Source organism: Chrysemys picta, unplaced genomic scaffold (assembly GCF_011386835.1).
Source record: "Chrysemys picta bellii isolate R12L10 unplaced genomic scaffold, ASM1138683v2 scaf285, whole genome shotgun sequence".
Classification (NCBI taxonomy): Eukaryota; Metazoa; Chordata; order Testudines; family Emydidae; genus Chrysemys; species Chrysemys picta.
Genome location: NW_027052992.1, coordinates 37,800 through 63,183, shown reverse-complemented (window position 1 = coordinate 63,183; position 25,384 = coordinate 37,800). Strand labels below are relative to the sequence as shown.

General features: G+C 45.4%; 2 protein-coding genes across 13 annotated transcripts in view; one reads left to right on the top strand and one right to left on the bottom strand.

Annotated features, from left to right (window-relative positions):
- LOC135972088 (transcriptional protein SWT1-like) overlaps positions 1-17,231 on the bottom strand; it is a 32,021-nt gene extending 14,790 nt beyond the window's left edge. For 2 of the 5 annotated variants that reach the window (XM_065579418.1, XM_065579422.1), the window contains exons 1-9: positions 17,051-17,227; positions 13,473-13,505; positions 13,095-13,169; positions 12,037-12,120; positions 5,075-5,127; positions 1,913-2,681; positions 1,399-1,458; positions 269-398; positions 43-144 (exon numbers count right to left, since the gene is read on the bottom strand). In XM_065579418.1, coding sequence (XP_065435490.1) covers positions 43-144; positions 269-398; positions 1,399-1,458; positions 1,913-2,681; positions 5,075-5,127; positions 12,037-12,120; positions 13,095-13,169; positions 13,473-13,505; positions 17,051-17,122 — 1,378 coding nt within the window. In that variant the 5' untranslated portion in view covers positions 17,123-17,227. Of the gene's footprint in view, positions 1-42; positions 145-268; positions 399-1,398; positions 1,459-1,912; positions 2,682-5,074; positions 5,128-12,036; positions 12,121-13,094; positions 13,170-13,472; positions 13,506-13,642; positions 13,968-17,050 lie in introns of those variants that run through there. The other 3 variants (XM_065579420.1, XM_065579419.1, XM_065579421.1) reach the window with 3 other exon arrangements.
- The window catches only part of LOC135972087 (TRMT1-like protein), a 45,867-nt gene continuing 37,204 nt past the window's right edge, over positions 16,722-25,384 (top strand). For 2 of the 8 annotated variants that reach the window (XM_065579431.1, XM_065579430.1), the window contains exon 1: positions 17,347-17,530. In XM_065579431.1, coding sequence (XP_065435503.1) covers positions 17,440-17,530 — 91 coding nt within the window. In that variant the 5' untranslated portion in view covers positions 17,347-17,439. The other 6 variants (XM_065579428.1, XM_065579424.1, XM_065579423.1 and 3 more) reach the window with 6 other exon arrangements.

Here is a 25,384-nt window from a genome sequence, read left to right as displayed (position 1 = left end):
GATTGTCCCTTTTCTATAGGGGCTGTAAAAGCATCCACATACCTGGTATATCTCTAGTTTTCAAAGTCATGATAAACTGAAGGTGACCAATCATTATGTTGGTGTCAATCACTATCAAGAGGTTCAAACCAGAAGTAGCACTTGCTGTAGAAGAGAATACACAGCAATTCATTCTTTTGCATTCCTTTCTTAAGTCACTTATTACTTTTAAAGTTGTCCGTGTGGAAGCAGATAGAGAAGCCTCCTGACAACTTTACAGATGACATACCAGCCGGAATATCTGCATTCTCTTCTGGAAGATCTATTTCCATACTTGTCAATTCTCCACAAGTCTGCACGACTGGCAAAGCTATCTTTTTGTCAATACGAGCAGCATGCAATTCCTCTATTATTTGCATCTATGGTAAAACAGAATACATAAAATAAGAAGTGGGTAAGCTCTTTAAAAAAGTTGTCTGACAGGAACAGGCATCTTTGGTATCACTGCTGATGTTTTCATGCAGTTCTTAGCATTAGTCAATTTTTAACTGGTGCAGCAAATTTAAGAGTACAAGCATCTGCAGCCTATACCCAAATATAGGAAGTCCAAGGTATGGCCTAAAAGTTTCATTTGTGACCACATTTCTATCCAATAGTTAACAGGCTTGATCTGTTCCTTACTACAGAGGCCAAAAGTGCTCTGCTAACTGTTCTTTAGGAACATTGCTCTATTTCAGTGATTCTCAACCAGGGGTACGCAAACCCCAGGAGTACACAGAGGTCTTCTAGGGGATACATCCACCCATCTAGCTATTTCCCTAGTTTTACAACAGGCTACATAAAAAGCACTAGCCAAGTCAGTACAAACTAAAATTTGATACAATGACTTGTTTATACTGCTCTATATACACTATACCCTGAAATGTAAGTATAATATTTATATCCCAATTGATTTTATAATTATATGTTAAAAATGAGAACGTAAGGAATTTTTCAGTAAGAGTGTGCTGTGACACTTGTCTTTTTATATCTGATTTTGTAAGCAAGTAGTTTTAAGTGAGGTGAAACTTGGGGATACTCAAGATAAATTAGACTCCTGAAAGGGGTACAGTAGTATGGAAAGGTTAAGAGTCACTGCTCTATTTCTTTACTAAAAAAAAGTAAAGGGATGCTGGAAAGTAAAGTTGGTGGGATTTGCAACCAAATATTCTGACCCCACTTTCCAACATGGAAGCAAGAAGTCTAAAACTAGGTTGTACCATGTAAACTTGTTTCAGAAAGCCCTTGACAGGTGCAACAAACTAACTGGACTTTTTAGTACGCAAGAGATTCCTGGGCCAGTAGGAATGAAGCGGCATAGCAACAGTGCAGAATGTCACAGTTTGAGGATACAGTTGTTTAAACTAAAAGATCACAAACCTCTTGGTCTGTCTCTGTAATGTGAATGGCTTGATGGGAGGCAGAAGGGACTTCAGAGCTCTGTTGAGAAATAATGCCAGAAGTATGACATTTACAAGAATTCAAGCACTTGCTACCTGATGACAAACTTTAATTTAAAGAAGTTCTCTTTGTGACCGGACGATAAAATTAATGTTCTATCCAAATACTATCTTTGCAGTAGTATTAAAGAGTTAAGAATGCAGTGTGCATATAGAAAAGAGCAGAGGGTACGTATTTAAGTTAGCACAATCATAATGATACAAAAACATGTTAAGATGCTTTAAAAAAAGTAGACAAGTGTCTTGTATAAATGAGGTTGGTATCAACAAATTCTTCTTAGTTGTGGCCAAACTTAAGCCTACGTCTCCATACACAGAGGGAGAAGATATAAAGTGTCATCTAGAAACCACCATTTAAAAAAAAAAAAAAAAAAAACACCACACACACAGTCCATTTGTCCGCTACTAACTTGCCCAGGAGTTTATTACTTTACCTGTCTTAAATGTAACTGTATGGCTTCAAAGGTCCTTCCTTCAGTTCTTGAGCTAAAAGTTTTGCTGGAATCAGGATGCTGTTTTTTCTCTTTAAGATACTGCCATCCCTTAGATGTTGCAGTTGAATAAAATAATGGTACATGTTTAGTATCGTGGTGATCTTTGTTAGATAGTTCTTTAGAGTTTTCTAGGTGTTCTTTATTCTTACAAGTCTTCAATGATGTGTGTGATATATTAGTGGGGAAACTGCCATGTCCTGCAGTCTTTGGAAAGGTGTCTGAGGGCTTTTTCAGAATTCTGAAATCATCACTCAATTCTTTTGATCCATGCAACTTCTTACTTAGCAAGTCTGTAGGAAAGGTAGCTACCTTGAACGTCTCCAACATAGTTTGTTCAACTCTAGCCTTCAGTTTGCTGAGCTCAGTTTTCTCTTTCTTCTTCTTCCTCAGCTTGTCCTTCTGGATTGCAAAACTATGCCGCACCATTTTCCCTCCTGTTCCAACATTGTCAAAATAGTGGTCTGTTTTACAGATTTCCCTGCTAGTAGGAACCACACCAGAATCATTTTGGCTTTTCTCTCTTCCATGTTTAACATCATTATGTTTAAACTGTATAGATATCCTTTTTCGCTTCTCAGTTTCAATCAAAACAGCACTGATTGTTTTGCTATCATTTGAAGACTCTCCTTGGAACCCTTCAATAGTGCCTTGTGGAACATAGAAACTTTGCTTTTGTTTCTTCTCTTGAACATCTTTATGTACTTTGAATCTGCAGAAATGTTACATAAATGGAAGTTACATTATAAAAAAAAGTTACAATATAGCTTAACGTGACTAAAATCAACAAAGAGAAGCCTGCACTAGACTCTTACTGTACTTCTTCACCCAGCTAGTTACTGCTAAGCATTTGAAATTTCATTAATTTACTTTGAATTCAGGACAACATTAATCCTTTAAGAGAGTTTGGGGATGGGAGGGGGGGAGGAGATATTTTTGCTTCTCATGGACATGCTTTGCTCTCACTGGTTTTACATCTTGCATAATTTTCTTAATTTGCCAAATGTTGACAAAAAAAAGGTAACAGTAAGGTCACTGTCTACATTGTACCAGCCGGTACAATGATTACAATATGGCAGGGACCTCAAGATTGTTAAGACACTGTTCAGTCTTATAGCATAGGCAAGATTGGTTAAAATGCTGTTCATATTCCAGAGCTGAACTTGCTGAAATCCAAGGATATAGCCCTCAAGTTCTGTCTGCACTGTGGGGAATAGTGCAGTAACCAGGTAGTACTTATAAAGTAGATGAGACCCAAGTCTAGCTACTGCATGCACTGCAATTTCAGCCCTGAACAGAGATTCTTAAATCAGGGCAAAAATGTCTGTAGCAGTCTTTTTTTATTTTTATTAAAAACCACACGATGCAACATTAGGGTGTGTAATAGTTTTCAAATATTTATGCCCATAACACTTTTTGCATCTGTGTTCACCACAGTTACAGTCACCCACCATGCTTCAGTCATGCTGGGGTAGCCAAAAGCAGAGTTCTGTCTAGCACAAATTGAAGGCGGGTGGGGCAGAGAGAGAGGATGCCCCCTTTGCAAATGAGCCCCAAGATATGCTAAGATGATTATAGTTCAACATGTTCAAAAATATAGTCACATATTGTTCTACCAGAGACCAATAAAAACCACTGAAAATGTAGTTAATAGAAATCCTAATAGGCCCATTAGTTATCATAAGAGTATAAACATTTAGTCAACAGTAACTGAGAAATCCACTTAACATATGAATTCACAAGTCAGTCAAAGAGCACATTTGCCATTCCACAATTTCTCAGTGCCTGTAACCTTGAAAATTACTTGAAGCATCAAGTGGTTATTGTTATCCAGGGTTCTTTCAACCCAAAGCTCTTGGCAACTTTTACTCTGTGTGACATGGTGTCAGGAAATAAATCAGGGGAGACACAGCCGTCTGACCAATAGATAGCTGGCACAAACAGGACAACACAAGAGTGCTTTCACTTACAGCTAAACTTTACTTAGTCTCAAGCACTTACACCCATCTGCAACAGGTTAGTAAAACACCCCCAACCCTCAATAATTACCGAAGCTAAGTGTGGCTCTCGAGTGGTACAGCGGCAGCCCGTCTGCTGGTGGGGAACACAAGATGCATCCAGAGGGAGAGTCCAGTCCCAAAGAGTCCCACTACCTCAAACTTTTCCCCCTTATTTTATACATTAGTAACACAATGACATGCCCCTTAAAGAAAATTTGTTAAGCTAGCAGTTTCAATGGTCAAGCAAGAGGTTTTCTTCTGATTATTGTTGATTAACCAAGTGTAGCTTTTTCCCCATAGTTTGGAGCCTCGAGACCCTGTTAGACACATTCCTGAGGGCACATCCTCTCTTCTAAAATGCATGAATCAGCAACTTCAACACAATTCTTATCAGGAAGGACATGGGGTCAAGCTGCCCTTTCTGTGGCACTCAAAACCCACTCCCCTCCTGCCTTGGTCAAGCTGTGCTTGCTACATGGCCACTTTACAGCCTGCTGACTTGGCTGCTTTTAGCAATAAGCAATAGTGGGTTCAGGCACTTTACTTGTTTGCTGAACATCTCCCCAAACATTATGACAACTGGATTGATTTGGGGGCTACCTAGAGCCAACAGAAATGGAAAATGAAAGATAATATACTTAATGCAAAATCCTCCTCTAAATTACACTATGGCTCTCTACTGTACATTCTGCTTTTGTTCCATGCTCAGTACTTCTGCTGACATCTACAGAACAACATTCAACACAGACACATTCCTATTACGAGGCCCACTGTTTAGAATGAGGAGGATAACACTGTCCCTAGTTTCCAGGGAACAGTGGAAGGGTCCATTCCTCTCTTGTTCAGTGTGAAGTAGCACAAATTTATAGTGAATTTTAAAAGAAATTTTAAGGACCTCATCTCTTAATTGCCATCACAACCTGACTGACTTAGGCAGAGTCCATTCATGAATGCAAATGGAAATATTTTAATCTATTAAGAAGGCCCAATTCTCCATCACTGCACAAGTAAAAAAAACCAGTATTTTTGCTAAAATACTAAGCACTATCCTGTTGGTTTTTTTTTTTTTTAAATGGTTGTGTTTAGTGACAAAGTAAGCATTTACCTTTGAAATTCTAGCTGTCTTTTTATGTTACAGATTCCGGTCTCTTCTGATTTCTGAAAAAAGAAAAAAAAATTAAAAACTTTAACAGGAACCACTAGATTGCAGTAAAATAAAATAAACTCAATAAAAGAATGTGTTACTATGATCTATCACTAGATGCATTCAAATTTTGACTAGCTAAATTCAAACAAACTGGCCATCTACTCCATTACAATGTATTTGCTTCACTGTATTCTGTTACATTTTAAGAAAACACAAGGAACAAGTGAGCAACAGCATACAAACAGACCTGGATTACAAAAGAAAAACAAAGTATAACTGATTACAGATCTTTCAATACATGCATATCCTATATTCTACAAAGAAACTGGTAGATAAAGAATATACATTACCCAAATTGCTTCCTAGAAGCGTCTATCTACTCTAGAACAGAGTTTCGACAATGTTTGGACACAATCATACAAACAGAGTATCAACAGTTTCCTGAAATGAGTAAAAGTTCTGAAGTCTTCTCTACAATGGAGGCAGTTTCCCAAGAACTCACCACCATTGTGGTGGTAGCCAGCACCCTATCCAGACTGGGGCTTCCAACACTGCTAACTTCAATGAGCCTGAATAAGTTAGCAACAGACGAAAAGTTTCCCTAGTGTGGAGGCCTTAGACAAATTGTGCACAGGGACCAGGTCTGATGCTCCATCAGGTCAACCTAACATCATACTGTATATTCTGTCAACCTAGCTACTGCCTCCTGGATTTACTACAGCAATGGAAAAATCCCTTGCATCACTGTAGTAAGAGTCTACACTATAGTAGTACAGCACGACAGCTGCTGTAGTGCTTGTAGGGTACACATATGCTTAGAATTTACTCCAAGCTTACAACAGAGCTATCTCCCAGAACTCATCAATATCTAGCCATCAGATCAAGTTCAACATGACTAAAACAGAGCTAGCTCTTAATCCCCAACTCCCTTCTCAAACTCTGAACAAGGCCACCATCCTGCCAGTTACTGAAGCCTGTAACTTGGACATCATATTTGACTGAGGTGTCTCTAAGTCCTCATATCCAGACTACATCTAAATCTTGCCAATTCTTTCTGTGTAACATCTGTAAGATCCAGGTTTTTCTATCCATCCACACAGATTAAAAAGCCCTCATATCCATGCTCTCATCATCTTGATTATTGTAACATCCTTTTCTTTGGCCCTGCCTGGCTCATCACTATTCAGAATGCTGGTGCATAGATAATTTTCTTACCCTCATCACTTCGACCACATCACCCCTCTCTTCACATCACTTCAGTGGTTCTCCCCATCTCTATTACACAAACAAAGTTCCTTGTCTTTACTTTCAAGGCCCTTCTCTACCCCACCTATCACTTTTCATTCACTAGCAAGACGTCAGCTCCTACCTCCAATCAGACCATGAAGCCAGCCTCCACTGTCCACTTGTTACATTTTGAAACAAGCACTTTGTGGTTATTCCCATCCAGCCCCTCATGTTCAGGGGCATCCCATAAACATTTGCAAAACTATCTCATTCAAATCCCACCTTATAATTCTCCTTTGCCATGACACTTACAAAAAGATGACCACGGTTAGGCCACTTGTTTGCTGAGACCACTATCATGCTCACCAATATTGTTTCATTATGCCCTTGTACATCATTTGTCTATAATCATCTGTTGTCATCTCTTGTTTTATACTTAGACAGTAAGATCTTTGTGGCTAGGGCCACCTTTTTGTTCTGTGTTTGTACAGAGCCTAGCACAATGGAGTCCTGGTCCATAGATTCAAGGATTCCAAGGCCAGAAGGGACCATTTTGATCATCTGACCTCTTGTATAACACAGACCACAGAAGGTCCTTAGAATAATTCCTAGAGCATATCTTTTAGAAGAACATGCAATCTTGATTTTAAATAATTGTCTGTGATGGAGAATACAACATGATCCTTGGCAAACTGCTCCAATAGTTACCCTCGCTGTCAAAAATTTACATCTTATTTCCAGTCTGAATTTGTCTAGATTCAGCCACTAGATTGTGTTACACCTTCTCTACTAGAGCAAAGGGCTCATTATCATGTACCTGTTCCCCATGCAGATACTTATAGGCTGTAATCAAGTTACCGCTCAACCTCATCTTTCTTAAGCTAAATAGACTGAGCTCCTCACTATAAAGGCATGATTTCTAGTCCTTTAATCATTCTCATGGCTTTTCTCTGAACCCTCTCCTCCAATTTACCAACAACATTCTTTTTGAACTGTGGGCTCCAGAACTGGACAAAGTATTTCACCATTGATCAAACCAGTGCCAAATATAGAGGTAAAATAACCTCTCTGCTCCTACCCAGGATTCCCCTGTTTATGCAACCCAGGATCACATTAGCTCTTTTGGTCACAGTACCACTTTAGAGGCTCACGTTCAGGTGACTATCCATCACAAACCCCAAATCTCTTTCAGAGTCACAGCTTCGCAGGATAGAGTCGTGCAAGTATAAATTACAATAACTCCTCACTTAACTACAACGTTATGTTCCTGAAAAATGCAACTTTAAGCAAAACGATGTTAAGCGAATCCAATTTCCCCATAAGAATTAATGTAAATAAGGGAGTTAGAAATTTCCCTGGAACCTTTTACCAGACAAAAGACATTTATTTATATATATATAAATAATATACACACACACATACACACAGAGTATAAGTTTTAAACAAACAATTTAATACTGGTACACAGTGGGATATTTCCCTTACTGCTAAATGATGAACTAGCAATTGGCTGAGCCCTCAAGGGTTAACTTTCTCACTCTGCAAGGCAACAGGAATGGGAGGGAGATATGCACATTTTCCTTAAGTACACTGCCTTGTTAATTAGATCAGCTTGCTGAGACCGCAGCTGCTGCAAGCTCCCTCAGTCCTGAGCCCTGCTCTATGGAAGATGGGGTAGAGCAGGGTGCAGGAGCAGAGGGATACACTGACAGCCCCCCCCTTCCTTCCCTCCCCCCCGGCATAGCAAGCAGGAGTCTCGGGGAGCAGATCCAAGGCAAAGGGCAGGAGCAGCACATGGCAGGGGTGGGAGGAACACAGCTGAACTGCAGGCAGCTACTGCACAGGGAACTTAGGGGAGCAGGGAGCTGATAAGGGGAGCTGAGAAGGGGCTGCTGGTCCACTCTGGTTCCAAGCCCCCACCAGCTAGCTGCAAGGGGCTGCTCTTCCTCCAAGTAGTAGACAAAGCAGGTGGCTGCCAAACGATGTTAGAAGGGAGCATTACACAACTTTAAAGGAGCATGTTCCTTAATTGATCAGCAACGTAACAACAAAACAACGTTAACCGGGACGACTTTAAGTGAGGAATTACTGTACATTCTTTGTCCCACATCTGGCCCGCGGGACCATTCTCCCCGGCCCCTGAGCTCCTGGCCCGGGAGGCTACCCCCGACCCCTTCCCTGCTGTTCCCTCTCCCCCGCAGCCTCAGCTCACTGCGTCGCCAGCGCAATGCTCTGGGCGGCAGGGCTGTGAGCTCCTGAGGCAGCGCAGCTGCAGACCCTGGCCTGACCCGGTGCTCTGCACTGCGCAGTGCGTGGCTGATTCCAGCCAGGCATCGCGGTTGCCTGTCCTGGTGCAGCTGCGCCGCCAGCTACCGGTGCTCCAGGCTGCGCGGTAAGGGGGCAGGGAGCAGGAGAGGGGGTTTGGATAGAGGGCAGGGGAGTTCGGGGGGTGGTCACAGGCCGGGGTGTGGATATGGGTCGGGGCAGTTGAATGGGGGCAGGGGTTCGGGGGGGGGGGGGCAGTCAGGAAGGATAGGAGGGGTTGGATGGGGTGGCGGGAGGCAGTCAGGGGCAGGGGTTCCAGGGGCGGTCAGGGAACAGGGGCGGTGGATGGGGCAGGGGTGAGACAGTCAGGAATGAGAAGAAGGGTTGGATGGGGCGGCCAGGGGACAGGGAGAAGGGGTGGTTGGATCGGACAGGAATCCCAGGGGGCCGTCAGGGGCGAGAAGCGGGGGAGGGGAGGAGGTCGGAAGGGGGCAGGGGCCGAGCCATGCCTGCCTCTTTAGGGAGGCACAGCCTCCCCTAACCGGACCTCCATACAATTTCTGAAACCCGATGCAGTTCTCAGGCCAAAAAAAGTTTGCCCACCCCGGTCTAGAAAATACACACAATAAAACAGGTATACACGTAAGCTCTAAAGTACATGTGTATTTCAACGTATTGATAAATCTCATGCCCACCAAGTACACATTTCAAGCTGTTGGCAGATACCAGTTTAAAGATCTGACACACTAAAAATGGGAAAACGAAAATCTGTATCAGAATACATTTCAGAACACAAGGAAGTATTCAAAAGCTTAAAAAAACAAAAATAGGAGAAAAAGATGAAGTTGAGTGTATGCACTGCAAATGGTGTGGCCTAATTATTACATGTAAATATTTATAGGTTAGTAGTTCTAAGTCTACAACAGTAAATTGTTTATTCAAATGAAAAAAAATTAGGGATTAGAGATACACCTCTACCGCAATAGAACGCTGTCCTCGGGAGCCAAAAAAAAAAAAAAAAAAAAAAAAATCTTACCGCGTTATAGGTGAAACCACGTTATATTGAACTTGCTTTGATCCGCCGGATTGCGCAGCCCCGCCCCCCCAGAGCGCTGCTTTACCGCGTTATATCCGAATTCGTGTTATATCGGGGTAGAGGTGTATATTGTTTTCTCAAACTCAGAGTTGGCATTGAGTTTTGAGTTCTGTTTTAGTTCTGCAGCAAACCACATTAAGGCTTTGATTAACAGAATTCAATCTACTGAATACTTTTACCCTGATCCTTCCATCCACCAAAATAAACCACAATATTTACCCAGAAAAAATAATATTTTTGCACTGATTTTCACCTGTTCTTTAATTGTTGTAGTAATAAACACCAATAAATTCATGGGGAAAAAAGAAAAAGAAAAACAAAGTGCCCTAATTATATACATCTTCATGCACAAGTGGGAACAAGTCTGAACTTTGTTTTTTCTGTTTTGGTTTTGTATGAGCAACAAGTTTCCCCTGTTTTATATTTCCAACCAGCAGTGTATGCCAAGCAATTTCACACCTAACGGGGACTAGAAGTTGCAGAATTTTCCATACAATTCACATCTTTTCCCTGTGGTCCTGTCTACACCACTAAAACAGCCATACTTAAATAGGATTATGATCAGATCAACTTAGAGAATTTTTCACTTGACCAGAGCTCAAAGAGCCGGGATGGTTTAACCTTGCTTGTATGAACAGAACACACCCCAGCACTATCTATCATCACGTTAAGTTGGTTAAAACATGGTTCTTTATCTACAATAGGTTGTGTTTACAATGGCAATTGTTGGAAAGTCTCCCACCATTACACTAGAAATAGCACAGCTCCAGTAGCTTCAACAATAGGAGTATTTGCATGGAGCAGTGTTTTAATCACAGTGCTATCTAATATCCTTCAGAACAGGTCTAAGTAACACAATGGTTAAAACATTGCAGTACCAGTGATAGGGTCACAGTGGGAAGTTTTAAGAAAACCGATAGATTACACAAGGCTAGCAAGTACAATTGCACTAGTGTTGGCAACACTTCTCTACTAGGATGACCAGGTATCTAGTTTTTGACTGGAACACCTGGTTGAAAAGGGACCCTGGCGGCTCCGGTCAGCACTGCCAACTGGAATGTTTGAAGTCCGGTTGCTGGTGCTGTGGAGCCAAGACAGGCTAGTTCCTACCTGTCCTGGGGCACCATGCTGAGCCCTGGAAGCAGCCAGGAGGTCTGGCTCCTGCGGGGGGGACGGGACCCATGGGGCTCTGCGCACTGCCACGGCCCTGACTCCGCACTCCCATTGGCTGGTTCACGGGGGGGGGGGGGGGGGGGTGTTAGTGCCTGCAGGCAAGAGCAGCGCGCACCGGGGAGCCTCCTGCCTGCCCCCCTGCCTAGGAGCTGGACCTGCTGGCCACTTCCGGGGCGCAGCACGGTGCCCCAGCACAGGCAGGAAGCCTGCCTTGGCTCCCGGTCAGTGGTGCAGCGGGGGTGCTACCAGAGGTAAGCCTCAGCCCCAAACTCAAGCCCCAGCCCTGAGCCCCACCCAAACCCAGACCCCCCCCCCCCCCTCGCACCCCAAATCCCTCATTCCTGTTGGCCCCAGCCCAGAGCCTGTACCCCCTCCTGCACCCCAACCCCCAGCCCTAAGCCCCCCAAACCCGGAGACCCCTCCTGTACCACAGAGCCCACACTCCCAGACCAGAGCCCTCACCCCTTCCTGCACCCTAACCCCGTGCCTCAACCTACAGCCCCCTCCCACATTCCAAATCCCTCATCCTCACCCCCAGCCCTCACTGCCTCCTGCACCCCAGCTCCCTGCCCAGCCTGGAGCCTCCTCCTGCACCCTGAACCCCTCATTTCTGGCCCCTCCCCAGAGCCCACACCCCCCATTTAGAGCCTTCACCCACATCCCAACCCTCTGCCCCAGCCCAGTGAAAGTGAGTGTGGGGAAAGAGGGAGGGGGAAAATGTAGTGAGCGGGGCGGGGGGAGGAACGAGGCCTTGGGGCAGGGGCGAAGCTAGGGTGTTCGGTTTTGTGCCAGTAGAAAGTTGGCAGCCCTACTGTCTACTGTTGCATGCCTGCACACATGTGAGGAGAACATATCAGCAATAGGTATTGTTTTGTAAGAGAGTTCAACAATGGGTACTGCTGAATACAGCCAAGACACCTAGAGGGACATTTCTACTATGTTTCCATTGTACCTGAATGCAAGATAATTATTTATTATTATATTACAGTAGTGCCTGGGGAACCCTCCTTAGATCAAAGATCCATTGTGCTAGTCACTATACAAACAGATTATGAGACAGTCCTATCCTAAAAGTCAGTTTATATTGGAAACAAGAGACAAAGGGTTAAGGGGGAAGATTTTATAAAGTGATTATGTCCAATAGTTTGACACTACTCACCCATTTTGTTTTCTCTGAGGAAGGTGTTGAGCTTGCCAAGCTGGATGCCTTTGTTTTATTACTGGTAGTCTTAGAACAAGAAGGCTAAAAGAATATAATTGAGAAGCAAACAAGGGGGAAATCAGGTGATTATAACATTTTTAAGTACACATTTGCTATGCAACTGAAGTCTGAGTAACTTGTTTGCCAAGAATCAAGAGTGATGTACTTATATTCATTTTCTCCTCACACACATTATTCCTTTTTCCAAAAGCCTCTCAACGCCTATAATCACCTTCAGAGAATGCCCTAAACTCTGCCAGCCATATTTCTGCACTCTTCCAAACTACTCCCACTTTGAGGAGCACATATAACACCATTTGATTGCTCTCTCCCTCACTTCATCCCGCCTAAATTCTGAGTGAGAAAACTTGCTAACCTGAATTACTGGTTTGTCAGTAGCATAGCACACAGCCACCAGAAGACCAGTCACCAATAAAATAAAATGAAATCCACAAAAGGTTGGGAGATTATTCTGACTGTGTTTGCAAGCATGGCCAAATAGGGGTTGTGGCCGTTAGAATCTACATTTATCTTGTTGGACTAGGATTTTCTTAAGTGATTTGCTGAAAAAAAACATCTAAAAATCAGTCACTGATTACAGGCATGTTACCATTACTAGGAATCTACTCGTAATATTGGTCATTGATGGAATCAAATCTCACAGGTTAAGAAAACACATTTCTGTGGGAGCCACTTGTTAAAATATTGGCAGCTCAGCCTTGGGCTGTATCTAGCAGATAAACAACACTGCTTTCTGACTGACAATTTCTCTTAGGAAAAAAATGCATACACCAAGATGAAAGCTTCTCTTACACGTTCTATAACTAGACTACTCACAGCCTTCCTGAAAACCAGAGTGAAACTTAAAAGAACCTCTTTGATTCACTCTTGTTCCTGCCCTCATGACCCTACCTTTCCTCTCAGCCACTGATTCATTCCTCTATTAAACATCTGCTAAGCAATTGAAACTCTGCTTTAAATGTATGTTATTTTCACAAGAGTATTAGTTTTCTTACTTTGTTATCCAAGCCATCCGAACTTCCCTCCTTTTGCTCAGACTTCTTGGATTTCTTTTTGGACATCTCAAATCCCTAAAAAAAGTAATGTTAATCAACTATCTTTCCACTTCTTGCCAAATACATGTAATTTAATCTTTAATTACTATCTGCATCAAATGTGATTGGGGGAGAAAAATACTTTACACTCAACTTTCCTCCCCCTGAATTTAGCCTCATGAGTTCTCTTTTTTCTATTTACACTTAACAGCAGTGTGAACAATAAAAGCAGACCTCTAGTATAGCTGGATACTAAAATCTCACTGTAACAACAATACTAGAGAATCCCAGAGCAGGGGAGGAGGGACAGAGAGAAACAAACAAACAAAAACCACCTACCACAACAAAGCACTCCACACCACATACTTCTCTCTGTGGGGAGAGAGAGCAAGTGACATGAAAGATGTTAGACACATTATTAATGCATTATTGGAAGGCACTCAGCTACTATGGTGATGAGCGTGGCATAAAGTAAAAAAGAGCTTCCCTGTCTTCAATTACAGAAATACCTTGTTCACAAGTTTGTGGAGCTGGACCTCCATTTTTCTTCTCTCTCCTTTTATCTGTTGCTGCCTTATGAACTTATTGCAAAGAAGAAAATTATCACTGTTGACCTGTGTAGCTGTGAAATCACTATTTCATTCCCCTCCTAATTTCTTCTCCTTTCCACTCTTCCAGTGGAATCTTGTAGGACTGCATTAAAGCTACATCCCTGAAGTATGCACAGAGAGAGGGACCAACTGATCCTAGAAGACTGATCTTTTTGAATGCAGCAACCATGAAGCATGGGCCGTGAAAGGTGGCCAAGTTGCCCAGAAAAACCTTTGATCCAGGAACCCATCCCTAATCATACAGGGGGGTTAGATTGGGGGTGGGGGGAGGGAGGATAAAAGTTTGCCATCCTAGGTATGGGAAGAATGCATGAAGAAAAAAAAAAAAGTGGAAGTAGAAGCTCCGTGCACCCAGCAACCCAAACTGCACAATATGGCATTTAGTTGGCATAGTGGTAGAACTAGTTTCAAAGATCAAGGATTTTTCAGACCCCTCCCAACTGCAAAATATATATTCTATTAAAAGGGACATTTTCAGGTAAGGTAGGCCTAAAAAGTTTGATTTCAGGATGGGTGGGAAACAGTTGTCCGTAATGTTAATAAAAACATTTTCATTAATTTTAAAACAATTTCTGATCATAAAACAAATCTGGTTTAAAGTTTCCCTAAAATATTGGTGAACCAAATATGAGACAAAGCTTTAGTGCACAAGAACTGAAACGTGCAACTGATTTTTGTGTTAGTTTCATCATCATATATAAAAGAAAAATGCAAACTGAAATTAACTCAGAAAAAGCAAATTAAATGTTTAACTCTGATAAGCTCAGGTGTTCTTAAAAACACATATAACGACATTTTTCTAACAACAGTTTAACCCAGAGGTGGGCAAACTATGGCCCGTGGGCCACATCCGGCCTGCGGGACCCTCCTGCCCGGCCCCTGAGCTCCTGGCCCAGGAAGCTACCCCCGGCTCCTCCCCTACTGTTCCCCCTGCCCCGTAGCCTCATCTCACTCCACCAGTGGCGCAATGCTCTGGGCGGTGGGGCTGCAAGCTTCTGGGACTCTGTGCTGCATGGTGGCGACAGTGTGGCTGGCTCCAGGCAGCACGGTAAGGGGGCAGGGAGCGGGGGGGGGGGGAGGGTTTGGATAGAGGGCAGGGGAATTCAGGGGGGATCAGGGCAGTCAGAGGGCAGGGAACAGGGGGGGTTGACTGGGGGCAGGGGTCCCAGAGGGGCAGTCAGGAATGGGGGGGGATTGGATGGGGTTGAGGGGGAGCAGTCAGAGGCAGGGATTCCAGAGGCAGTCAGGGGACAGGGAGAAGGGTGGTTGGATGGGGCAGGGCTCCTGGGGGGGTGGGGGAAGGAGGGGGCCATCATGGAGCGGGGGAGGTTGGATGGGGCATGAGTCCGGGGGGGTGGGAGGGGGGCGGGCACAACCCCCTCCTCTAACCGACCCTCCATACAGTTTCCGAAACCCGATGCGGCCCTCAGGCCAAAAAATTTGCCCGCCCCAGTCTAACCCAATTTATTTCTTTGGCATATGCAATCCAATCAAGCCAAGCCACAGCATTCTTATCAGCAATGTTCAAGGCATGAAGACCATTAAAAAGTGGAGTCATTTTGTAGTCCTCAACAATGTGTGACATGATTTGTGGCTGCCCATACTGACATAGCAGATTGTTCTTAAACACCACCAAAATTCTGCTGCAGCATAAATTCCATGTCCAGTACAAAACATAGCAGAGAAGGCTCCATGGCCTTTGTGGTAAATAAAACATGGGCTGATGCTGAGTGGAATACAAGATAATTATTTGTCACTCTGTCTGCGGACCATGAAGCTTGCCACGTATCCTCAACCATAAAGCCTCACCCGGTAAACTTATCCGCAACGGGCGCTGTGAGGGCAAACGAACATGTGGTAGATTAAACAAGTCTTTAATTAACAGTAGATGTGACATATCACACAATTTTGTTATGAGCTTTGCTACACTTTCCACTCTATGAACAGTGACTGGAAACTATAGTAAAGAAGTAGATTTAAGTGTGCCTGAAATAATATGCTGTACGTAATGTTGATCATCCTTGTGTGAGATGAGTAAGCCCAATAACGTCATATCACAGAATCATAGAATTTAAGGCCAGAAGGGATCACTAGATCATCTAGTCTCACCTGGATATCACAGGCCACTAACACCACCCAGCAACCCAAATTACACTAAAGTATTACAATCCTCAGCAGACCAAGCCCCTGTGTGCCACAAAGGCAAAGAACTGGAGGACCAAGGTACACCAACGCCCAAGGCCCCTGTGATGACAGGGAAATGATTCCAGACAATCCTGGCAAGCAACCTAGACCCCATGCTACAGAAGAAGGCAACCCCCACCCCACGGTCACTGCTAATCTGACCTGGGGGAAAATTCCTTCTCAGCCCCACATATGGTGCACAGTTAGACGGCAAGCATGTGGGCAAGAACCAGCCTGTCAGACTTAATATTATTATCACCATAGTGCCTAGGAGCCCTAGTCATGGACCAGTGCCCATTGTGGTAGGGACAAAAACAGAACAAAAGGTGGACCCTGTCCCAAATAGCATACAATCTAAGCAAGAGACAACAGATTGATATAGAGAGACAGATGGGAGAGTACAAGTAAATAATGAGACAATATTGGTCAAGTTTTGCTTGTTTGCGCTTTTTGCAGGCATCACGGCAAAGAAGTTTTAAGGAGGGTTTAAGGAGCATATGGATGTTTACAGGCAGCTCCTCTCAGGCATGAAGTTCAGCACGGGATAAAGCACAAAGCTGCTTGTTTTAAAAGTGAACAAATGGGCAATGGAGACTGGCCTTAGAAGAAACGCCACCTGGAATGGGTGGGTCAGGTCCGTCAGCACCTGCTATCCCAGAGCGATTCCGTAGGGTCACTAATCGCTTGTGAGGGCAGACAGCGAATTTACCTAAGCCCCTTTTCACCTCGCAGGTCAGTACCCTTGTGCACCCACGATCGTGGCGCCCACGCCAAAGAAGGGGAAGCAGAGAGAACTCCAGCCCTAAGAACAGGTCGGTGACTTCCCCCTCCAGCCCCTCAGCAGCTCCAGCTGCTCCCCAGCACCACACCACCCCCTCCCCTATGTTTACAGCAGCAGCGGGGGCGTGATACCTCGCAGACCCCGCGGGCAGCCTCCCTGCCACCCCCAGGAAATGCCCCATCCAGCCCCAGAGAACCACACACCCCTTCCCCGAAAAGGGGCAGCCAGCCACTCGCCCCCCCGAGTAAGTGAGCGAACCGCTCTCCCAGCCCCCAGCCAGCCCAAGGCAGAGACTGGGGAACACAGACACCCCCGCAAACACAGCCCGGAGCTCTACTCACTGTGGCGCCGTCTAGCCAAGGCCCAACGGAGACCTCATCCCACTGGCATTCTGGGTAGTGTAGTTTTCTCATTGCGCCTGTTGGCCGCTGAAGACATTTTAACGTCACAGTCCCTGCCAGGGGAGGGCGGTTGGGCGCTGTGATCCCGGTGTATTCTGGGTAGTGTAGTTTTTTGCAGATATGCATCTCGGGAAGCGTAGTTTTATTCGCGGGGCCCGAACGACTGGATCGCGCCCCCTTGCGGCGAGACGGCGCGGCCGTCTGCCCAGTGAGAGGAAGCGAGCCGCGAACAGCGCCCTCTCCCTCCCCCCCCCCGTCAGGAGAGGCGTTTGCGGCTTGGACTCCCGCTCCGCTCCCCAGGCCGTGGTTCCGTGCTGTGTGTGGGGAAGATGGCGGCTGAGGAGGCTGTAGTGGCAGCGCTGGCCCGGCTGCCCCCCGAACAGGGGGAGCCGGAGGAGGAGGAGGAGGCCGGAGAGATCAGTAAGGGAGCGGCTGCGGGTGGGTGCGTGGCGGGGGCAGCCTGCGATCTGGGGACAGACCTGTGGAAGAAAGACCCCCCCCCGGGCCGTAGGGGCTGAGCTGAGAGGATCGGGTGGGGTCCGGGCCCTGCTCACCCGCTGCGGGGGGCTGGGAGCGGTGTGTGCCGTAGCAGCAGCATCCTAACCAAGCCCGGGGATGGGAGTCAGGACTCCTGGGTCCTGCTGCCTGCCTCGGCTGCCGGGAGGATACTGCCACCTGCTAGCGGGGCCGGCTCGATTGTGAAACGCCTTGAGTGGATGGCGATAGGGAAACGCAACGCCTCACTTGCCCCTGGTAGGTGGATAGGCTGTGTTATTCCTACACCGCCAGTTCTCTCCTGACTCTGGGACAGCAATGGAGGCCATTGATGGAGCTGCCTCCTGCTCACAATCTCAGGGGTGTGATGTTCCGTCCAGGGGCATCATTTCAGAATAGGCGCGGACTTTAACCACGATTCCAGGGGTGAGTTAGGCACCTGAAAACTCTAGGTGTTTTGCAGATAATAACTTAGAAATTAGCTGGCAGGAGTATTGTATCTAATTCCTATGTAAAGAAGGAAAAGTAAATACATATTAGATCCATTCAGCTGGATCTAATAACATGTTCTGACATCTTGTGTCAAGTCACTTAAGGGACACTGGTTAGGTTTAAAATATTAATGTTCAATTAATATTCTTACTTTTTTACTAACTCTTGAATACAACAGTTGAAATAGTTGTAGAAAAATCTCGATTCCTTTCTGTCATTTACACTTCTTACTTTTTGCAGTTCACCAAGCTTGGAATAGGTCATTTAACTTTTGGAAACATCCTACTAAGGCAAGGCTCTGTGAGTTTATCTTTCAACCGCCCCGGGGCTCTAGAGGTGTTACCATACTACAAATAATAGACTAGAAACTTACTTTAAACAGGAGTGAAACTGACAGTTTCAGGTCTCTTTCACAGTATTGCCAAACTCTAATGTTCAAAAATCATGAGTCAGGTTCACCAAAAATCATGAGATTGGCTTAAAAATAATTAGATTATGTAAAAAAGAATAGATTTGGTGTTCTTTTTGTTAGTCTTTAGCTTTTTGACCCTTGAGGGTGCACTGGGTCACATTTTGAAGCTTTCTCCACAGCCATGAGGGCTAGAAACTTACTTTTTCTTTATGAATGAAAGCTGAAATCATCACATATCCACTTGACTCCAGGAGCTGAGGTTTTAAGGAAAACAAGGACAAAATCATGAGAGTTGGCAACACTGCTTTTTTACAAAGCACCTAACCTTCTAAACACTTTTGAAAATACCACTAGGTGCCTAAATACCTTTGAAAATCTGGCCCTTAATCTCTTGGTGCCTCAGTGCCCCATCTGTACAATGGGGATAACAGCACTGCTCTACCTCACAGAGGGTGTGCGAGGAGAAATAGGTTAGACATGGTGAGATGCTCAGATCCTATGGTGATGGGGCCACATAATTACCACAAGTAGGGTGGGAACTTCTCCATAGCAGTGCTATCTCTTCCCTTGGTTTTGGCCTCTTCTTTTCACTTATCCCCCTCACATCTCCATCTTTTCTGAATGTAACCTTGGCTCAGAGGACTTGGCTGTATTTCTTCTCAGTCTCCTGTGTTCTCTCTTCAACGCCCTTCTCCTTCCCCCTCCCCCCCCATCCTGTTTTACAGGCTCATCTAATGACTTCCAGATCCTTAATTTAATTACTAGCCCTTTCTTATCTTAATCACCTTGCCTCTGTTTATAAACAAAATACTGACTCCCTGCCCCAGGGGAACAAACTGGGAGCAGCACCTCTCCTCTGCAGAATTCACATTCCACATTCAGGCTGTGCTGCAGTTAAGAGCTCCACCTGGGGCTAGGATGTGCACTGTGAGCAGACCTGTACAAAACTCAGGGGCGGGGCAGGAGACCTACCTCCTGCCCTCCCTAAAGTGCCCCTGTGAATACTGTGTCAGAATATTCCCAACAGACAGGGATAATCTTGCTGTTCTACACAGTATAAAGCTCTGGAGAACAGGTTTGAGTGGACCCTGCCATTCAGAATAGCCCTGTCCTTTGTGGGGAAGTAACATCCATCAGTGTATTTGAGGTCTTCGTCTTTATACACTGATCAAAAAGGCATTGAAACTAACTGGAACACCTTGAGTTTACAACACCAGTTTACCTTACATCTGTTACATGCAGTAACCTTTCCAGTTGCTGGTGGTAGTTGGTTGGAACATGTGTGACAAGAAGCCAAACTTCCTATTGCCCTGAATCATCGGTTCCAAGGCCAACAGTGTGATCATCTAGTCTGACCTCCAGTACAACACAGGCCATTGGACTTCCCTAAAATTCCTAGAGCATATCTCTTAGAAAATCATGCAATCGTCATTTAAAAATTGCCAGTAATGGAAAATCCACCAAGACCTTTGTAAATTGTTCCAATGGTTAATTGCCCTCACTGTTAACATTTTACACTCTGTGTCCAATCTGAATTATCTAACTTCAACTTCCAGCCATTGGATCATAGTATACCTTTCTCTGCTAGACTGAAGAGCCCATTATCAAAGGCCCTGTCTACATTGGCAAGTTTCTGCGCAGTAAAGCAGCTTTCTGCGCTGTAACTCCCGAAGTGTACACACTGCCAAGCCACATAGTGCGCAGTAACTACACAGTTGTAGCGCTTTAAAAAAACCACCCCAACGAGAGGCGTACAGCTTTCTGCGCTGGGGCTACAGTGCTGTGGTGCCAGTGTAGACACTGTGGCAATAACAGCGCTGCGATTGGCCTCTGGGAGGTGTCCCACAATGCCTGTTCTCACCTCTTTGGTCATCAGTTTGAACTCTACTGCCCTGCCCTCAGGTGACCAACCATCATCCCCACCCCATAAATTCCTTTGGAAATTTGAAAGTCCCCTTCTTGTTTGCTCGGTGATGGGTGCAGTGATCTCAGCGCATCTTTTCAGGTGGCCATGCTTGCTCCATGCACCAGGCGATCCCCCTCTTGGAGCAATGCCGAGTTGCTGGACCTCATCAGCATTTGGGGAGAGGAGGCTGTCCATTCCCAGCTGCACTCCAGCCATAGGAATTATGATACCTATGGACAGATTTCAAGAGGCATGACAGTGCAGGGTCAAAATGAAGGAGCTGCGGAACGCCTACCACAAGGCGCAGGAGGCAAACCGCCACTCCAGGGCTGCACCCACAAGCTATCGGTTTTACAAAGAGCTGGACATGATACTCAGCAGCAACCCCACGTTCACTGCAAAGACCACTGTGGATACTTAATTGGCTCACGTGCCAGTCGAGAGTGGACTGAGCCAGGAGGTGGAAATCTTGGACGAGGATGTGGAGTGGAAGGGAGACCCAGACACAGAGGATGACTCAAAGGCCAGAGATGCATGCAGCCAGGAGCTCTTTTCTACCCCGGAGGAGCCTAGTCAGTCACAGCTGTCAGAGATTGGCGAAGTGCAAACAGGAGAGGAGGATCCTGGTAAGTGGATGTGATTTTGGGAATCACTGAAGCGAGTTGTTGGGGGCAGGAGGGTTGCAGAAAGCAGGCTTGTCTCCCACCGCATGCCTAGTCTGAGAGGCGGAACAGGCTATTGATTGACTTCCTCACTTCACAGGACTCTCCCTCAGAGATCTCAAGGAAACTCTCGTGGAGATACTGGGCAATCCCCTGCCGCAGGTTCTTCGGCAGAGCTGCTTTGTTTCTTCCCCCAGTAATGGTAACTTTCCTGCCCCATTGTGCCATCATGGGGGGGTGGAGGGGGGAAACACGACCATTGCTGCACACAGGCGAGCCGCATAGGGGCCAGGGCGGAAGCCACAGGCTTGGAGAAGACCCTTGATTCCTGCTCACCCTCAGCAGCAAGATATCTTCCATAATGATCACATCCTGTGGAAAGTGTGGGGACAGGAATGATTATCAGGCCTCCCCTACGTGCTGACTCTCCCCAAGAGCCATGTGACCAGAGTACAGCAGGGTCCGGGAAGAGTGATTCACCCTCCCCCTGCAGCTACTCACCATTTTGGGAGTCTTGTGGCTCATGTGTGCTTGCCTGGGATCAGCCAGTTAGTGACAGGTGTGTGAGTACTGGCTGTGTTTTAAAGCACTGAATCAGTGTTGTCGGTGTTGCAAACCATACTGCTTCTGTAAAATGTTGCATTTAAACTTCACAGAGATGACCTTGGGAGCCCAGCTTCCCTCTTTGTTATCAACAGCTGCGCAGAATTAGAAAGCTGCCAAGAAGAACTAAGGAGGACTTTCTGTGCAATGTTATGATGCACTCCGTCGCTGAGAAACAGGAATTGAAGGAGTGGTGGGACAGCGAGAAGAGGGACTGAAAGGAGAACGCAGCACTCCAGAATGAAGTCACGGAGCGGCTCTTAAAGGTTATGGAGCGCCAAGCAGACACGCTCCAGGCGATACTAGCTCTTCAAACCGAGCAGCTCCGCACCCGCCCTCCCCTGCAGCCGCTGTCGCAAAACTTTTTCCCATGTGCCCCCCAGACACTGCCAACACACTCTTATCAACCTCCTGGCTCCAGTCTATACCTGTGGCATTCCACTCCTCCCCCCTCACAGTCCAGCACTGTGGACTCCCACTACCCACAGCACTCAACACCCATCCCTCTGCAGTTTGGCCTTGCTGAAGTACAGTACCCACTGCATTGTACTCCAGAGGAGAAGGTTGGCTATGATTCCTGAACATACACAAATCTTTAGCCATCCCGGGACCCCTCCTCCTCCTGAGACTTTCTCTTCCCCCATACCGCTAACTGCTGATGGGTTTGTTTGTTTGTTTGTTTGTTTTTTTGACTCTTTCCTCCAGTTGTTGTCTTTTAATAAAAGAATTGTGTTGGTTTGAAAGCAATCTTTATTCTATTAATTGAAAGCAAAAAGAGCACTGCAAAGCAACATACAATTATGTTAAACCCCCTTATTGCATCATGTGCACCAATCATGTCCTAGCATTACAAGCACTGCAATCCCGAGCGTAGCAACAAATATTAGTGGCTTTCAGATTCAGATTGCTGCCTCAAGGCATCCCTGATCCTTATGGCCCCGCGCTGTACCCCGCTAATAGCCCTTGTCTCTGGCTGTTCAAACTCAGCCTCCAGGCGCTGTGTCTCTGTGGTCCAGCCCTGAGTGAAGCTTTCATCCTTTTCGTCACAAGTATTATGGAGCGTAGAGGACCCTGCTATAAGCATAGGAATAGTGTCATTGGCCAGGTCCAGCTTCCCATAGAGGCAGCGCCAGCGGGCTTTTAAACAGCCAAAAGCACACTCAACAGTCATTCTGCACTTGCTCAGCCTGTTGTTGATCCGCTCCTTGCTGCTGTCAACTTGCCCTATATATGGCTTCATAAGCCATGGCATTAAGGAGTAGATGGGGTCTCCCAGGATCACAATGGGCATTTTGACTTTCCCTACAGTGATCTTCTGGTCCGGGAAGAAAGTCTCTGCTTGCAACTTCCTGAGCAGGCCAGTGTTCTGAAAGATATATGCGTCATGCACCTTTTCAGACCAGTCTGCGTTAATGTCTGTGAAACACCCACGGTGATCCACAAGCGCCCGGAGAACCATTGAGAAATACCCCTTGTGATTAATGTACTCAGTGACTAGATCGTCTGGTGCCAGAATTGGAATATGCCTGCCACCTATTGCCCCTCCACAGTTAGCGAAGCCCATTTGTGCAAAGCCATCCACAATGTCATGCATGTTGCCCAGAGTCACGGTCTTTTGGAGCAGGATGAGATTAGTGGCCCTGTACACTTCCGTCAACACAAGTCCAACAGTCGACTTTCCCACACCAAACTGGTTAGCGACCGATTGGTAGCAGTCTGGAGTAGCCAGCTTCCACAGTGCAATCGCCACACGTTTCTCCAACGATAGGGCAGCTCTCATTCGCATGTCCTTGTGCTGCAGGGCTGGGGCAAGCTCATCACACAATCCCATGAATGTGGCTTTCCTCATCCAAAAGTTCTGCAGCCACTGCTCATCATCCCAGACATGCATGATGATGTGATCCCAGCACTCAGTGCTTGTTTCCTGAGCCCAAAAGTGGCGTTCTGCTGTGGTCAGCACTTCCATGAATGCCACAAGCAATCTCATGTCATAACTACTATGCATGGCGAGATCAATGTCACACTCCTCTTGCCTTTGTAGTTTAAGGAATAACTCCACTTCCACTTGTGACATGTTAGTCAGAGCGAGCAGCATACTGGTCAACGGTTTGGGATCCGTTCCTGCAGCCCAAAGAGGCAGGGCGCGCAGTACACAAACTGTTGAAAGGTGGTGCCAAATGCGGACGGAAGCACAGGGATTTCTGGGATGCGAAGCAATGCATCACAGGGCATTGGGACAGGACACAGGATGCCCCGTGACCCCATCCGCCTTCCCACAGGTCTTAGCGGCAGAAGAGGAAGAGATGCTCTGTGGGATAGCTGCCCAGAGTGCACCGCTCCAAATACTGCTGCAAGTGCCTCAAGTGTGAACACGCTATTGCGCAGGCAGCTGACAGTGTGAACACACAACAGCAGTTTCTCTTCAGCACTCTCTGAGCAGTGCTGTAACTGCTGGCACTGTAACTTTGCCAGGATAGACATGCCCAAATATTTGTTCACCATATAGGTCCTAATAGACTGTAATCAATTCATCTCTTACCCTTCTCTTTGTTAAGCTAAATAGGTTGAGCTTCTTGACTCTTTCACTAAAAGGCACTTTCTAATCCTTTAATTGTTCTCATTGCTCCTCTCTGAACTCTCTTCAATTTATCAACATCCTTCTTGCGGGCACCAGAACTTGACACGGTATTATGCATCCTTGCATTGCATTGGCCACAGCATCATACTAGGAGCTCATGTTCAGGTGATTATCCACCACGACCCCAAAATCTTTTTCAGAGTCAGTTCTCCCCAGGATAATCCCCCATCTTGTAAGCATGGCCTACATTCTTTGTTCCTAGATGTATAAATTACATTTAGCCATATTAAAACATATATTGTTTGCTTGTTCCCAGTTTCCCAAGTGATCCACTGTGAATCAGTGACTTAGCCTCTCCATTATTTACCACTCCCCCAATTTGTGTGTCACCTGCAAACTTTATCAATTATGATTTTATATTTTCTTCCAGGTCACTAATAAAAATGTTATATAGCGTAAGGCCAAGAATTGATACCTGCAGGACCCCACTAAGAAAACCGCCCATTCAATGATGACTTCCTATTAACAGTTACATTTTTAGATCATCAGTAAGCCAGTTTTTAATCCTTTTAATATGTGCCATGTTAATTTTATGTTCTAGTTTTTTAATCAAAATGGCATGTGGTACCTAGTCAAACGCTTTACAGAAGTGTAAGTATATCAACACTACTACCTTTATCGGCCAAACTTGTAATCTCATCAAAAATGATATCAAGTTATTTTGACAGGATCTATTTTCCATAAACCTATGTTGATAGGCATTAATTATATTAACATCTTTTATTTCTTGGGTAATCATGTCCTCTATCAGCCACTCCATTATTTTGCCTGGGATCAGGTTGACGGGCCCATCATTACCTGGGTCATCCCATTTACCCTTTTAAAATATTGGCACAACATTAGCTTTCTTCCAGTCTGAGACTTCCCCAGTGCTCCAGAACCTATTGAATATCAAATTAATGATCCAGCAAGCTCCTCAGTCAGCTCTTTTAAGACTTTCGGATGCAAGGTATCTGGATTTAATGATTTTAAAATGTCTAACTTTAGTTGCTGCTGTTTAACATCCTCCTGAGATATTAGTGGAAAGGCAAGAGTGTTGTCATGACATTTGATCTCACTAGATCAT